Source organism: Rhinopithecus roxellana, chromosome 3, assembly GCF_007565055.1.
Source record: "Rhinopithecus roxellana isolate Shanxi Qingling chromosome 3, ASM756505v1, whole genome shotgun sequence".
Lineage (NCBI taxonomy): Eukaryota > Metazoa > Chordata > Mammalia > Primates > Cercopithecidae > Rhinopithecus > Rhinopithecus roxellana.
In genome coordinates this window covers 151,255,494-151,271,659 of record NC_044551.1, presented here as the reverse complement: position 1 = coordinate 151,271,659, position 16,166 = coordinate 151,255,494, and the positions used below count along the sequence as shown (strand labels likewise).

Sequence of the window (16,166 nt, the reverse complement as noted above, 5' to 3'; positions counted from 1 at the left end):
AAAGTAATAATTCTTCTCTTGCATGCACCTCCAAAAGCCACCTGACTTTATAGCCATGATTTTTAAAAAATCTGCATAGCAACAAAAAAAGTAACAAAATGCTAAAAGATTTTTTCCCAATAGTAGTCACAGTCTAGCAGATGGCAATGGAATTCCTGAGGAACTTTAAAATGTAAATTCCTGTAGCCCATCCCTAACCAAAACTAGATTTTCTGGAAAAACTGTGATTTTAATGCACAGAATTCAGCTAATATTCATCTTTCTACCCTAAGTCAAAACTCGAGGACTTGACTTTGCTTCTTGGTTCACTTACCTTCTTGGTTGACAGCCAAATTAAATGAGGGCTGGGGTACATCTCTATATGATGATGTCTGGGGCATGAGGGCCCTTATTGGGGGTGGGCCTCCAGCTGGAGGGGGCCCATGAGGAGCTCCTGGTTGAAAAGTTGTAGGCAGAGGTGGATTCACTAAGGGAGGTACAGAAGAACCTATGAAAACATCAGTTTTTCACACGTTACTTAAAAACTCAAGACTTTGGCCAAAACCAGCCTTTTACCAAAGCTGAGTAACTTCTAAACTTACATTTAAATTATAATCACCAAAGAGTTACCAGAAACATGTTAACTTCCTAAATTTGTAATATTTTTCAATCTACATGCATATTTCACAAATTTCTCCTCCCTCCCTCCCTCCCTCCCTCCGTTCTTTCTTTCTTTCTTCTTTCTTTCTTCCTTCCTTTCCTTCCTTTTCCTTCCTTTCCTCCCTTTCCTTCCCTTTCCTTCCCTTTCCTTCCTCCCTCCCTCCCTCCCTCCCTCTCTCTCTCTCTCTCTCTCTCTTTCTTTCTTTCTCTTTTTCTCTTTTTCTTTTTTTTGTCACCCAGGCTGGAGTGCAATAGCGTTATCTCAGTTCACTGCAACCTCCACCTCCCGGGTTCAAGAGATTCCCCTGCCTCAGCCTCCTGAGTAGCTGGGACTACAGGCACGCAAAACCATGCCCAGCGAATTTTTTGTATTTTTAGTAGAGGCAGCGTTTCACCATGTTGGCCAGGCTGGTTTCGAACTCCTGACCTCAGGCGATTTGCCCACCTTGGCCTCCCAAAGTGCTGAGATTACAGGCGTGAGCCACTGTGCCCGCCCCGTATTTTACAAATTTCTAACTCTCCCCTACCAGCCCTCTTACCTGTCAATTATTAAAGCAGAGTAAATATAAAATTTGGATTAAATCACTTCTAGAGTAGATACATTGCCCTGTTTGTTTTTATTATTATTACTTTAAATTTTAATATAATAGAGATGGGGGTCTCATTTTGTTGCCCAGGCAGATCTTGAATTCCGGGGCGCCAGTGATCCTCCTGTCTTGGCCTTCCAAAGTGCTGGGATTACAGGCATGGTGAGCCACTGTACGTGGCCAGCCCTGTTTATTAATTTTTCATTAACTGATCATTAGGTTCAATAGGCCATGTGACATATTCTAGTACAAATTAACATGAATAAAATTTTAATGTTATTAATTTTGTAATATTTTGTTAATTTTGTTTACCAACATAGTTTGTTCCATTAACATCAACTAAGTTTAGAGTGAGACTAAAAATAGAGAGCCGGGCCAGGCACAGTGGATCACCTGTGGTCAAGAGTTCAAGACAAGCCTGGCCAACATGGTCAAACCCTATCTCCACTAAAAATACAAAAAATTAGCCCGGCGTGGTGGTGGGCACCTGTAATCCCAGCTACTTAGAAAGCTGAGGCAGGAGAATCACTTGAACCTGGGAGGCGGACGTTGCAGTGAGCTGAGATCTCGTCACTGCACTCCAGTCTAGGCAGCAAGAGCGAAACTGTCTCAAAATACATAAATAAAAATAAATAAAAATACAGGGCCAGGCACAGTGGTTCATGTCTATAATCCCAGGACTTTAGGAGACCAAGGCAGAAGGAACACTTTTTTTTTATTCTGAGACGAAGTCTCGTTCTTGTTCCCCAGGCTGGAGTATAATGGCGCGATCTCGGCTCACTGCAACCTCCACCTCCCGGGTTCAAGCGATTCTCCTACCTCAGCCTCCAGGAGCAGCTGGGTCCACAGGTGCGTGCCACCACACCTGGCTAATTTTTGTATTTTTGGTAGAGACGGGGTTTCACCATATTGGCCAGGCTGGAGGCTGATCTCGAACTCCTGACCTCGTAATCCACCTGCCTCGGCCTCCCAAAGTGCTGGGATTACAGGTGTGAGCCACCGCGCTCGGCCTGAAATTTTCCAAAATGTTTCACCAATACTGTTAAATTCTCCAGGATCAAGTTAAAAAATTGCCTATCAGGCTGGGCGCAGAGCAAGGCTCCATCTCAAAAAAAAAAAAGAAAAATTGCCTATTACTGAACCTTACAACTGCTAACAAGACTATCAGTGCCTGTTGACAAAACTGAAGACAAAGATTATTGCCATGTAACTCCCTTATCAAAGAAGTGGTCACACATATCTATGGCAGTATAGACAAGTCAAAGGAACAAAGGGGCAAGGTACATTGCCATCTCAGCATGAACAAGTGTAAGATACATCTGGCCACAAAGATGTAACAACTGACAACCTAATGTTTAACAGAATAAAAGTAAACGTACAGAGATTTTCACAGCTTTTAGAAGACTGTTTTTGAGGCCGGGCGCGGTGGCTCAAGCCTGTAATCCCAGCACTTTGGGAGGCCGAGACGGGCGGATCACGGGGTCAGGAGATCGAGACCATCCTGGCTAACACGGTGAAACCCCGTCTCTACTAAAAAATACAGAAAACTAGCCGGGTGAGGTGGCGGGCGCCTGTAGTCCCAGCTACTCGGGAGGCTGAGGCAGGAGAATGGCGTAAACCCGGGAGGCGGAGCTTGCAGTGAGCTGAGATCCGGCCACTGCACTCCAGCCTGGGCGACAGAGCAAAACTCCGTCTCAAATAAAAAAAAAAAAAAAAAAGAAGACTGTTTTTGAACAGATAATCATATATTTCATAAAATGAACTTTTTTTAAGTTGAATAATTTTTATGACACCGATAGCTAGTTTCAGAGTCTGCCATCTCAGCCCCTAAATGAGTGTAATGTTGTTTAAAGGTGGCCTATCAAAAAAATTCAGGAAAATTTAATATATGAACTAAAAACTTAGTATAACCTAGATAATCACAGTTTTGTTACCAGACTATCAGGTACCAACCATCAGTTATGAGTTGGAAAAACAAAAAAAAAATGAGGAATTTGAAGGTTCTTTTAAGGTTCAAATGAGAAAAAAGAAGGTTATTTTTGGGGCTCATTTTATTAGTTTATACGTTTTTATTTTCCCTTCTTTCATAAGTTTCAGCACTTTTTTTTTTTTTTTTTTGAGATGTAGTCTCGCTCTGTCGCCCAGACTGGAGTGCAGTGGTGCAATCTCAGCTCACCGCAATCTCCGCCTCCCGGGTTCAAGCAATTCTTCTGCCTCAGTCTCCTGAGTAGCTGGGATTACAGGCACGTGCCACCACGCTTGACTAATTTTTGTATTTTTAGTAGACATGGGGTTTTCACCATGTTGGCCAGGCTGGTCTCAAACTCCTGCTCTCAGGTGATCCACCCGCCTCAGCCTCCCAAAGTGCTGGGATTACAGGCGTGAGCCACCACGCCCAGCCTCAGCACTTATTTATGTTTCTCTCACCAAATCTGTAGTGGAGACAAGGTACTCTGAGGGTTTCTATTATAGCTAAAGAAATTTCAGATGATTGATAATGTACCTTTTTAAGAGAAGCTATACCTACTCTTAAACAGTTTTTATTTATTTATTTTTAAATAAAATTATTTACAAAAAATAGAGATAGGGTCTCACTATTTTGCTCAGCCTTGTCTTGAACTCCTGGCCTCAAGTGGATCCTCCTGCCTCGGCCTCCCAAAGTGCTAGAATTATAGGTGTGAGCTACCATGCCTGGCCCTTAGTTTTTAAATACATGTTTTCCCAAACTACTTTATTGTGGCTTTGGGCAAATTACTCAAGTCTTATACTTTAGATCTCTAAGAGATTGTTATGAAGATTAAACAAGATAACACATGCCTGGCTAGGTGGCTCACACCTGTTATCCCAGAACTTTAGGAATTCCAGGCAGCAGGATCGCTTGAAGTCAACAGTTACAGTGAGCTATGTTGCGTTTAAGTGAGCTATGATCGTGCCACCCTACTCTACCCTGGGCGACAGGGTAAGACCCCGTCTGTACAAAAAAATAAAGAACAAAAGATTAGCCAGGCACTGTGGCATGCCTACTCAGGGAGGTGAGGCGGGAGGATAGCTTGAGTCCAGGAGTTTGATGACAACAGTGAGCTAGGATTGCGAAAAAGCACTCCAGCCTGGGAAACAGAGAGACAGTCTACCTCTAAAAAATAAAAAGCAAAACAGAAAAACAGATAATGATATAAAAGTTTGATAGAGCCTGGAAAATAATACGGATAACTTTTTTTTAATAATTTTTTTTTAGACAGAGTCTCACTCTGTCACCTAGGCTGGAGTGCAGTGGCATAATCATAGCTCACTGCAGCCTCAACTGCCTGAGCTCAAGCAATTCTCCCACCTCAGTCGCCCAAGTAGCTGAGACTACATATTCATTCATTCAAGTGATTTACTTGTGCCACCATATTCATTCATTTCAAGTGACTGATGCTCACTCATGGTATCAAATGAATTAGAACAAAAGTAACATGAAGAATTTTGGCTCTAGTAATTGCAGGTCAGAAGATTTCCACAAAGAAACCTAAGTTTCTAGAAGCAACTTAAATCTTTTTTTTTTTTTTTTTTTCTTTTGAGACGGAGTCTTGCTCTGTCGCCCAGGCTGGAAGTGCAGTGGCCGGATCTCAGCTCACTGCAAGCTCCGCCTCCCGGATTTACGCCATTCTCCTGCCTCAGACTCCCGAGTAGCTGGGACTACAGGCGCCCGCCACCTCGCCCGGCCTAGTTTTTTGTATTTTTTCGTAGAGACAGGGTGTCACCGTATTAGCCAGGATGGTCTCAAACTCCTGACCTCGTGATCTCCCCGTCTCGGCCTCCCAAAGTGCTGGGATTACAGGCTTGAGCCACCGCGCCCGGCCAACAACTTTAATCTTTACAAGGCCAAAATGCATTCACCAGGGCCAATGTCTGATCAAAGGCTCGGAAAAATAAAGTTTCAGCCATTAACAATTTACTAAGCCTGATGGAGTATATGCCATATACATGAGTTTAAAAAGGTAACTATTGATATTAGTATTTCACTTGGAAGCCTTCACTAGTTCATAAACTTGAGGATGTCTGCTGAAAAGCATCAACCTGAAGATCCCAATACATAATTTTAAATGCTTTTCAAAGAAATACTACTAATGTTAATAAATGTGGCTGGGGTCCGGCGCAGTGGCTCACGCCTGTAATCCCAGCACTTTGGGAGGCGAGGCGGGCGGATCACAAGGCCAGCAAATCGAGACCATCCTGGCTAACACGGTGAGACCCCGTCTCTACCAAAAATACAAAAAATTAACCAGGCGTGTTGGCAGGCACCTGTAGTCCCAGCTACTCGGGAGGCGGAGGCAGGAGAATGGCATGAACCCGAAAGGTGCAGGTTGCAGTGAGCTGAGATCGCGCCATTGCACTCCAGCCTGGGAGACAGAGTGGCACTCTGTCTTAAAATAAATAAATAAATAAATAAATAAATAAATAAATAAATAAATAAATAAATAAATAAATGTGGCCAGGCGTGGTGGCTCACACCTGTAATTCTAGCACTTTGGGAGGCTGAGGTGGGTCGATTACCTGAGGTCAGGAGTTCAAGACCAGCCTGGCCAACATGGTGAAACCCCATCTCTACTAAAGTACAAAAAGTTAGCTAGGTGCAGTGGCACGTGCCTGTAATCCCATAATCCCAGCTACTCTGGAGGCTGAGGCAGGAGAATCGCTTGAACCCGATAGGCAGAGGTTGCAGTGAGCCAAGATCATGCCATTGCACTCAGCATGGGCTACACAGCAAGACTGTGTAAAAAAAAAAAAAAAAGTCTTAAAAAAAAAAAGTATAACACCTTGCTGATTTTAATAGCAAAAAAGGGCCGGGCGCGGTGGCTCAAGCCTGTAATCCCAGCACTTTGGGAGGCCGAGACGGGCGGATCACGAGGTCAGGAGATCGAGACCATCCTGGCTAACACGGTGAAACCCCGTCTCTACTAAAAAAATACCAAAAATTAGCCGGGCGAGATGGCCGGCGCCTGCAGTCCCAGCTACTCGGGAGGCTGAGGCGAGAGAATGGCGTAAACCCGGGAGGCGGAGCTTGCAGTGAGCTGAGACCCGGCCACTGCACTCTAGCCTGGGCAACAGAGCGAGACTCCGTTTCAAAAAAAAAAAAAAAAGCAAAAAGGAAAAGTCCAACCAAACACTGAAGTTAAAAGATAAAACGATCAAAGTCAGTCTAAGAATACATAATATGTAGCTTTGTCCTCAAGCTGATGTACAGATTCAACACAATCTCTATGAAAACCCAGCTATCAGCCAGGTGCAATGGCTCACGCCTATAATCCCAGCACTTTGGGAGGCAGAGGCGAGCGGATTACCTGAGGTCAAGAGTTCGAGACCAGCCTGGCCAACATGGTAAAACCCTGTCTCTACTAAAACAAATACAAATAGCTGGGTGTGGTGGCGGGCACCTGTAATCCCAGCTACTTGGGAGGCTTAGGCAGGAGAATCGTTTGAACCAGGAGGTGGAGATTGCAGTGAGTCTAGATCACACTATTGCACTCCAGCCTGGGCGAAAAGAGCAAAACTCTGTCTCAAAAAAGAAAAAAAAAAAAACCCACAAAACCCATCTCTACTAAAATTACAAAAATCGGCCAAGCATGCTGGTCACGCCTGTGGTCCCAGGGGAGGCTGAGGCAGGAGAATCACTTGAACCCAGAAGGCAGAGGTTGCAGTAAGCTGAGATTGTGCCACTGCATTCCAGCCTGGGTGACCCATCTCAAAAAAAAAAAAAAAAAAAAAAAAAAAAAAACTACTAATGAGTGTTACAGCTTACTTAATTTGTCTAGCAGGCTTTCTGGTTTTTGCTGGAAAGCCGAAAAACAAAAAACAACAACAAAAAACTACTAAAAATTTTAAAAGTCATATTTTCCATATGGTTTTCAGGCTTCAAGTATTATTTCAAATATCTAAATAAGCAGAAGTTTCACATTTCTACATTTTAAGCACTTCTATAAGAATACTACCTGACTTTACGAAGCTATTTTGAAGTGAAGGATATCCAGAAGAAACATATTGATGATTTGTGGTTAAGCTTGTATTTCCAGATACAGTTGGTTGGGATGATGCAGGAGGACAATGGTTTGTTTGTGTGGCTGTGGATGGATAGTTATATTGCCAATTCAAAGGTGGTGGCAGGTTGGCTCCAGGAAGAAAGCTACTAGAAGGCATTGGTGTAGTAGATGAGTTCTGAGAAGTAGGTAATGGCATTCGGGGAGCAGGACCACTATGAAGCAAAGGTGTCACTGGATTAGAGGCCACAGGTGGTCTATTAAGAGTCTGCCCAGATCCCTGAGAACCACCATAGTTAGACTGTCCAGAGACTGGATTCAAAGTCTTTGCTGGTATTGGATGAGAGTAGGATCCTGGAAGCTGGAAACTGTATCCTTGGCTCACTGACTCTTGTGAAGACAGCAATGCATTTTGGACAGGACCTTCCAATAAAAGGAGGACAAATTAGTCTTACCAAAGAATATAGCAACACCTTAAAAAATAAAGTAAAACATATATTCTTACGGTCAGCAATAAAAACATATAACCCAATTAAAAAATAAGCAAAGGACTTAATAGACATTCAAATATACCTCCAAAGAAGATAGCTAATAAGCACATGCCAAAACATTCAACATCATCAGTCATTAGAGAAATACAAACATCATTAGTCATAACAGAAATGCAAATGAAAACCACAGTGAAGGCCAGCGCAGTGGCTCACATGTGTAATCCCAGCACTTTGGGAGGCCAAGGCAGGTGGATAGCTTGAGCCCAGGAGTTCAAGACTAGCCTGGGCAACATGGTGAAACCCCATGCCTATAAAAAATACAAAAAGTAGCCAGCCTTGATGGTGTGCACCTGTAGTCCTAGCTACTTGGGGGGCTGAGGCAGGAGAATCACTTGAACCCAGGAGGTCAAGGCTGCAGTGAGCCAAGGTCACACCACTGCACTCCAGCCTGGATGACAAAAAAAAAAAAAAAGATGGACTAAACAGTAGCAAGTAACAGAGTGAATACAGAGATGTCTGAATAAATGAAAACATTTGTAAAAAATTAATATATAAGCATATGTTGGGTTGCTTGGATAAAAACAGGCCATCTCACAGCCTGATGTTGCCACAAGATATCCTGGCCTAGTTTCATATTTGTATTACAATTTTATTTATTTACTTACTTATTGATTGATTGATTGAGACAGCACCTCACTCTGTTGTCCAAGCTGGAGTACAGTGGCACCATCGTGGCTCACTGCAGCTCTGACCTCCTGGGCTCAAGCGATCCTCTCATCCAAGCCTCCTGACAAAGCTGGGACTACAGGCATGCGCCACCACGCCTACTTAACTTTTTTTTTTGGTAGAGACAGAGACTCACTATGTTGCCCAAGCTGGTCTCAAATCCTGAGGTCAAGTAATCCTCCTGCCTCAGCCTCTATAAGTGCTAGGATTACAGGCATGAGCAAACAGGTTGTATTTACAATCTTATCACAAGCTAATATGCCAAAGAGGTGCCTTCAAGCCAGGTGCAGCCAAGTGAAAGCCAAATACCACCAAAATGTACAAAATAAGCAAAAATTTGACAGGTCCATAAAGATGAAAAGATGCCAGGCATGGTGGCTCACACCTATAATCCCAACACTTTGGGAGGCCAAGGTGGGCAAGATAGCTTGAGCTCAGGAGTTCAAGACTAGCCTGGACATAATAGTAAGACCTCGTCTCTATAAAAATTGTAAGAATTAGTAGGGCACGGTGGCACATGCCTGTAAGCCCCAGCTACTTGGGGCTGAAGCAGGAGGATCACTGAGTACAGGAGGTTAAGGCTGCAGGGAGCTGTGTTCACACCACTGCACTCCAGCCTCTGTGACAAAGTGAGACCTTGTCTCCGTCTCGAAAAAAAAAAAAAAGTATGAGGTCATAAGGCCAACTGGCAGGAAGACAGATACAAAAGAACTTGTTTTGTGGTAGTCACCATCATAGACCTACTGTGAGTAACTATTACATGAAAAATTTTTTTCTGACCTCCCTCCCCACTATGTGAAAATCATATATGGATCAATTGCAAGCAGTTCACAAAAAGTGTAGTAATAAATATATAATGACACGTTCACTAAATGGAAATTTTTTTTAAAGTCTGAAGTCATTACTAAGTAGCCCATCAAAACAATGGGTCAGTGAGGCCAGGCACAGTGGCTCACGCCTGTAATCCCAGCAACTTGGGAGGCCGAGGCAGGTGGATCACGAGGTCAGGAGATCGAGATCATCCTGGCTAACACGGTGAAACCCTGTCTCTACTAAAAATACAAAAAATTAGCCAGGCGTGGTGGCGGGCATGTGTAGTCCCAGCTACTCGAGAGGCTAAGGCAGGAGAATGGTGTGAACCCAGGAGGCGGAGCTTGCAGTGAGCAGAGATCGCGCCACTGCACTCCAGCCTGGGCAACAGAGCGAGACTGTCTCAAAATAAATAAATAAATAAATAAATAAATAAATAAATAAATAAATAAATAAAAATAATAATGGGTCAGTGATTATGAAGGGGTCCAGAATACACTACTATGGCATAAAAAATCATTTTAAGCAGAAGGCATTTGAGTTTCTAAAATCTCTTATCTGCCTAAAATGGAGACTTCCAAAAGAACTCAATTGTCTTAATCTACTTCCCAGGGGCAACCAGGAAAGATATCAATCTGACTCATGACCTGAGATGAGAAATATCCACACCACACCTAAACAGACATCATCACAAAACTATCATATCTATTCTAAGAGCCCATTTATCCTTCCTATAAGTCTGTTTTCCAGTAAATGTCCTTTCCCCCACCCCACCCTTCCCCTGTTAAAATGGTATAGAGGTTGGGCATGGTGGCTCATGCCTGTAATCCCAGCACACTTGAGGCCAAAGCAGAACTACTTGAGCTGAGGAGTGGAAGACCATCCTGGGCAACATAGCAAGACTCCATTTCTATAAAAAAAATAAATAAAAATTAAAAAATTAGCCAGGAGTGGTGGCACACGGCTGTAGACCTAGCTTCTCAGGAGGCTGAGGCAAGAGGACTGCTTGAGCCCAGGAGTTTGACTTCAGTGAGCTATAATCAAGCATTCCACCCTGGGCTACAGAGTGAGAACGTGTGTCAAAAACAAAAAGGAAAAAGTGAGCATGATAGTCACCCAGATAATGTTCCAACATATTCAAAATTAAAACAATCAAATCAATTGTGGTTTCAAACAAAATGTAGCATATTGTTTAATGTTTTAAAATTGAATTATATTGCTTTTTATTTTTTATTTTTTTGAGACGGAGTCTCGCTGTGTTGCCCAAGCTAAAGTGCAGTGGTGTGATCTCAGCTCACTGCAACCTCTGCCTCCTGGGTTCAGGCGATTCTCCTGCCTCACTCAGCTTCTTGAGTAGCTGGGATTACAGGCGTGCACCACGTCTGGCTAATTTTTGTATTTTTAGTAGAGACGGGATTTCACCATGTTGGTCAGGCTGTTCTTGAACTTCTGACCTCAAGTGATCTGGCCACCTTGGCCTCCCAAAGTGCTGGGATTACAGGCGTGAACCACCATGTCCAGTCATTTGTTGATATTCTTAATGTTTGGTTTTATAATAGTACAATAGCTATAAACCTATGAAGTTTACATCTAGCTTTGTGTTTGCATATACGCATTTAATAAAAACTTTTGCCAGGCACGTTGGCTTAATCTTGTAATCCAAGTATTTTGAAAGGCCAAGGCGGGAGCACGGCTTGACCTCAGAAGTTCAAGAACAACCTGGCTAATATAGTGAGACACCATCTCTACAAAAAAATAATTAGCCAGTACTTGGGAGGCTGAGGCAGAAGGATCACTTGAACCCAAGAGATCAAGCCTGCAGTTGGCTGTGATCATGCCCCTGCACTCTAGCCTGGGCAACGAGTAAGAACCTGTCTCAGAAGTAAAATAAATAAATAAATAATTTAACATTGGGATGGCAGAGAAATATTTAGTAGCTATACATTACTCATATTTTTAAAAAACTGATTTGAGGAACTAGTACTCATGGGATTTTAAGTGGAATTGAATATGGGTGATGAAGAGAGGAAAGAATCTAGGATGACTCTTAGGTTTCTGACCTGAGCAATCTGGTGGATGGCCGTGTTTATTCATTTGAACAGAAAGAGAAAAGAATAGAAATGTAGGCCAGGCATGGTGGCTCATGCCTGTAATCCCAGCACTTTAGAAAGTCAAGGTGGGAGGATCACTTGAGGCCAAGAGTTTGAGACCAGCTTGGGCAATATGGCAAGTCCCTATCTCTACAAAATATATGTTTTGGTTGTGTATGTGTGTGTGTGTGCGGCTTTTTTTTTTTTTTAGAAATGAAGTCTTGCTCTGTCACCCAGGCTGAAGTGTCACAGCTCACTGCAGCCTCAACCTCCCAGGCTCAAGCGATCCTCCCACCTCCCCTCTTGAGTAGCTGGGACTACCGGCATGCACCACTGTACCTGGCTAATTTTTTAACTTTTTGTAGAGATCAGGTCTCCCTAAGTTGTCCAGGCTGGTCTCGAAATCCTGGGCTCAAGGGATCTTCTTGACTTGGCTTCCCAAAGTACCAAGATTACAAGCATGAGCCACCCCACCCACTTGATCAAGGATCAAGGATCACTTGAGCCCAGGAGTTAAAGGCTGCAGTGAGCTATCATTGCATCATTGCATTCCGGCCACGGCGACAGAATGAGATGCTGTCTTTAAAAAAAAAAAAAAAAAAAAAAAGTCAAGTTCAGTGGCTCATGCCTGTAATCCCAACACTTTGGGAGGCCGAGGTGGGTGGATCACCTGAAGTCAGAAGTTCAAGACCAGCCTGACCAACATGGTGAAACCCCATCTCTACTAAAAATAGAAAAATTAGCCGGGTATGGTGGCACAGGCCTATAGTCCCAGCTACTCAGGAGGCTGAGGCAGGAGAATTGCTTGAACCCAGGAGGTGGAGGTTGCAATGACTGGCAATCGCGCCACTGCACTCCAGCCTGGGTGACAGAGCAAGACTCTTTCTCAAAAAAACAAAGGTGGGGGATGGCAAAGGGAAGAGAGATTGAAGAGTTATTTTAAACACACTAATTTTCAGGTGCCACCAAGAAATCTAAGTGGAGATGTCCAGTATAAAGATACTTTTTTTTTTTTTTTTTTGAGACGGAGTCTTGCTCTGTCGCCCAGGCTGGAGTGCAGTGGCACGATCTCCGCTCACTGCAAGCTCCGCCTCCCGGGTTCACGCCATTCTCCTGCCTCAGCCTCCCGAGTAGCTGGGACTATAGGCGCCCACCACCATGCCCGGCTAATTTTTCGTATTTTTTAGTACAGACGGGGGTTTCACCGTGTTAACCAGGATGGTCTCGATCTCCTGAGCTCGTGATGCACCCTCCTCGGCCTCCCAAAGTGCTGGGATTACAGGCGTGAGCCACCGCGCCCGGCCGCAGTATAAAGATACTTATCCGCGCTGGGTGCGGTGGCTCAGGCCTGTAATTCCAGCACTTTGGGAGGTGCAGGCGGGCAGATCATGAGGTCAGGAGAGCGACACCATCCTGACTAAGATGGGGAAACCCCATCTCTTCTAAACATACAAAAAATTTGCCAGGTGTGGTGGCAGGTGCCAGTGGTCCCAGCTACTCCGGAGGCTGAGAAAGGAGAATTGCTTGAACCCAGGAGGCAGAGATTTCAGTGAGCCAAGATCATGCCACCCCACTCCAGCCTGGGCAACAGAGCAAGACTCTGTTTAAAAAAAACAAAAAAAGATATTTATCTGCAGCCAAAGCGATAGGTTTCAGCTTAAGATATAATTTTGGGAGTCACTGATATATGCATAAGATTTAAAACCATGGGAATTAAAGACACCCAGGGAGCATATAAGAAAAACAGGTCACCTTGAAGAACACCAATATTGAAGGAGGAGAGAGAAAAAAACAATCAGAAATGGAAGAAATATTGAGAATACTACTGTTGAGAAATAGCAATCAAAAAAAAGAAAGAAAACCATAACCACCCTTCCGGTAATATCCTAGAAACCAAAGAAAGCAATTGTTGTAAAAATAAAATAACAACCAAAGGTATCAAATGCAGCTTGGAAAATGAGGACTGAAAATATTTTTCTATTTAATAATCAGGAAGCCATTTGTGGCCTTATTTATTCATTTATTTTAAGATGAATTCTTGCTCTGTCACCCAGGCTGGAGTACAGTGGTGTGATCTCGGCTCACTGCAACCTCCACCTCCCGGGTTCAAGTGATTCTCCTGCCTCAGTCTCCTGAGTAACTGGGATTACAGGTGTATGCCACCACGCCCGGCTAATTTTTATATTTTTAGTAGAGACAGGGTTTCACCACGTTGGCCAGGCTGGTCTTAAACTCCTGACCTTGTGATCCACCTGCCTCGCCCTCCCAAAGTGCTGGGATTACAGGCATGAGCCACCGCGCCCAGCCTTGTGGCCTTATTAAGGATAATTTTGGGATGTGTGGGTAAAGAAGCTAAATTAGAAAGTTAGAGGCAAGAATGAATGCAGATGAGTGCTTCCCACCCAACCAGCAGCTTCAGAATCAGAGGAACCTGCTATAATAATGGTACGAATTGAGATCTCAGGTCCCACCTTTGTAAAATCCTATTTCATAGGATTCAAAAGGATCCCAGAATCTGCATTAGTAAAAAAGCTCATGTGGCCAGGTGTGGTGGCTCACACCTGTAATCCCAGCACTTTGGCTGAGGCGGGCAGATCACCTGAGGTCAGGAGTTTGAGACCAGTCTGGCCAAAAAGCTGTAAGTTTCTTTAGGAAAGCCTGGGTCAGGCGTAGTGGTTCACACTTGTAATCCCAGCACTTTGGGAGATGGAGGCGGGAGGATCACGAGGTCAGGAATTCGAGACCAGCCTGGTCAAATGTTGAAACCCATCTCTACTAAAGATACAAAAAATTAGACAAGCATGGTGACACACATCTATAATCCCAGTTACTTCAGGGGCTGAGGCAGGAGGAACTTGGAGGTTAAGGCTGCAGTGAGCCATGATTGCACCACTGTACTCTAGCCTGGGGGACAAAGTGAGACCAGTTCTGAAAAACCAAAACAAAACAAAACTGCAGTTTCTAACTACCTTTGCAAGTTGATTCAGTCAATAAAGGCACTAATTAATGATGGAAGTTATTATTTGCCTTTAGCATTATTACATGATAATCAGATTAAGATCCTTAGTTTAAGAGGTCTTGCAGTCTCACTATCAATTTTTGCAAAGGCCATATGTATACACAAAGACTTAGAAAACCCTGTCAGCTGGGCACGGTGGCTCACGCCTGTAATCCAGCACTTTGGGAGGCCGAGGCGGGCGGATCAGCTGAGGTCAAGAGTTCAAGACCAGCCTGACCAATGTGATGAAACCCTGTCTCTACTAAAAATACAAAAATTAGCCGGGCATGGTGGCATGCCCCTGTAATCCCAGCTACTCAGGAGACTAAGACAGGAAAATTGCTTGAACCTGGGAGGCAGAGGTTGCAATGAGCCAAGATCGTGCCATTGCACTCTAGCCTAGGCAACAAAAGTGAAACTCCATCTCAAAAAAAAAAAAAAAAAAAAAAGAGTTTTCAACAGAATATGCAAGCATCAACTACTGCTCTGGAATAGTTAAGCAAAACTAGATCCCAGCATTGAAACATTTTCTCACCTTCTTGAAAAATATCCTCTCCTCCAACTTGATACCACATCCCTACTCTCTGTATTATTAGCAGGACGAACAATAAAACAACCCAGGCTAGGCTTGGTAGCTCATTCCTCTAATCCCAGCACTTTGGAAGGCTGAGTCAGGAGGATCACTTGAGGCCAGGAATTTCAGACCAGCCTAGGCAACACAGAGAGACCCGTCAATACAAAAAAAAAAAAAATTATATATAGATATTACATTATCTATATATAATATAGATAAAAAAATATATATGTATATATTAGGCTGGGTGTGGTGGCTCATGCCTGTAATCCCAGCACTTTGGGAGGCCAAGGTGGGCAGATCATTATGAGGTTTGGAGTTCAAGACTAGCCTGGCCAACATGGTGAAACCCCATCTGTACTAAAAATACAAAAATTAGCCAGGCGTGGTGGTGCATGCCTGTAATTCCAGCTACTCGGGAGGCTGAGGCACGAGAATCACTTGAACCTGGGAGATGGAGGTTGCAGTGAGCTGAGATCAAGCCACTGTACTCTAGCCTGGGCAACAGAGTGAAACTCTGACTCAAAAAATAATAATAATAAAATATATACATTTTATATATATAATTTATATTTTATACTTATATAAAAAATAGGGCCTGGTGGTATGCACCTGTAGTTCTAGCTACTGAGGAGGCTGAGGTGTGAAGATTGCTTGAGCCCAGGAGTAACAGTGAGTTGTGATCCTGCCACTTCACTCCAGCTTGAGGGACAGTGTAAGCAAGACCCTGTCTCAAAAAAAAAAAAAAAATGGCAAAAAACAAAAAACTTGTAGAGGCCAGGTACAGTGGCTCACGCCTGTAATCCCAGCACTTTGGGAGGCCAAGGTGGGTGGATCACTGGACATCAGCCTGACCAACATGGTGAAACCCCGTCTCTACTAAAAATACGCAAATTAGCTAGGTGTGGTGACACATGCCTGTAATCCCAGCTACTTGGGAGGCTGAGGCAGGAGAATCGCTTGAACCTGGAAAGTGGAGGTTGCAGTGAGTCGAGATTGTGCCATTGCACTCCAGCCTGGGGGACAAAAGCAAAACTCCGTCTCAAAAAAAAAAAAAAAAAAAAACCTGTAGAAATGGAACTTATAAAAAGACTATGAAAATTATATTTTAAAAAAGAGTTCTGGGCATAGTGGCTCAGGCCTGTAATTACAGCACTTTGGAAGGCTAAGGAGGCAGGAGAATTGCTTGAACCCGGGAAGCGGAGTTTGCAGTGAACCGAGATCATGCCACTGC

At 43.7% G+C, this 16,166-nt stretch overlaps 1 protein-coding gene and 1 non-coding gene across 5 annotated transcripts in view; one reads left to right on the top strand and one right to left on the bottom strand.

Annotated features, from left to right (window-relative positions):
* Positions 1-16,166, bottom strand: part of SEC24A (SEC24 homolog A, COPII coat complex component) — an 87,248-nt gene that overhangs the window by 68,368 nt on the left and 2,714 nt on the right. For 3 of the 4 annotated variants that reach the window (XM_010359928.2, XM_010359930.2, XM_010359932.2), the window contains exons 2-3: positions 7,199-7,666; positions 314-487 (exon numbers count right to left, since the gene is read on the bottom strand). In XM_010359928.2, the coding sequence (XP_010358230.1) occupies positions 314-487; positions 7,199-7,666 (642 nt within the window). The remainder of the gene's footprint in view (positions 1-313; positions 488-7,198; positions 7,667-16,166) is intronic. The other variant, XM_010359929.2, reaches the window with a different exon arrangement.
* On the top strand, positions 6,993-7,052 carry LOC115896666. Its single transcript, XR_004056574.1, has one exon. It is a non-coding gene; the product is annotated as a U7 small nuclear RNA (small nuclear RNA).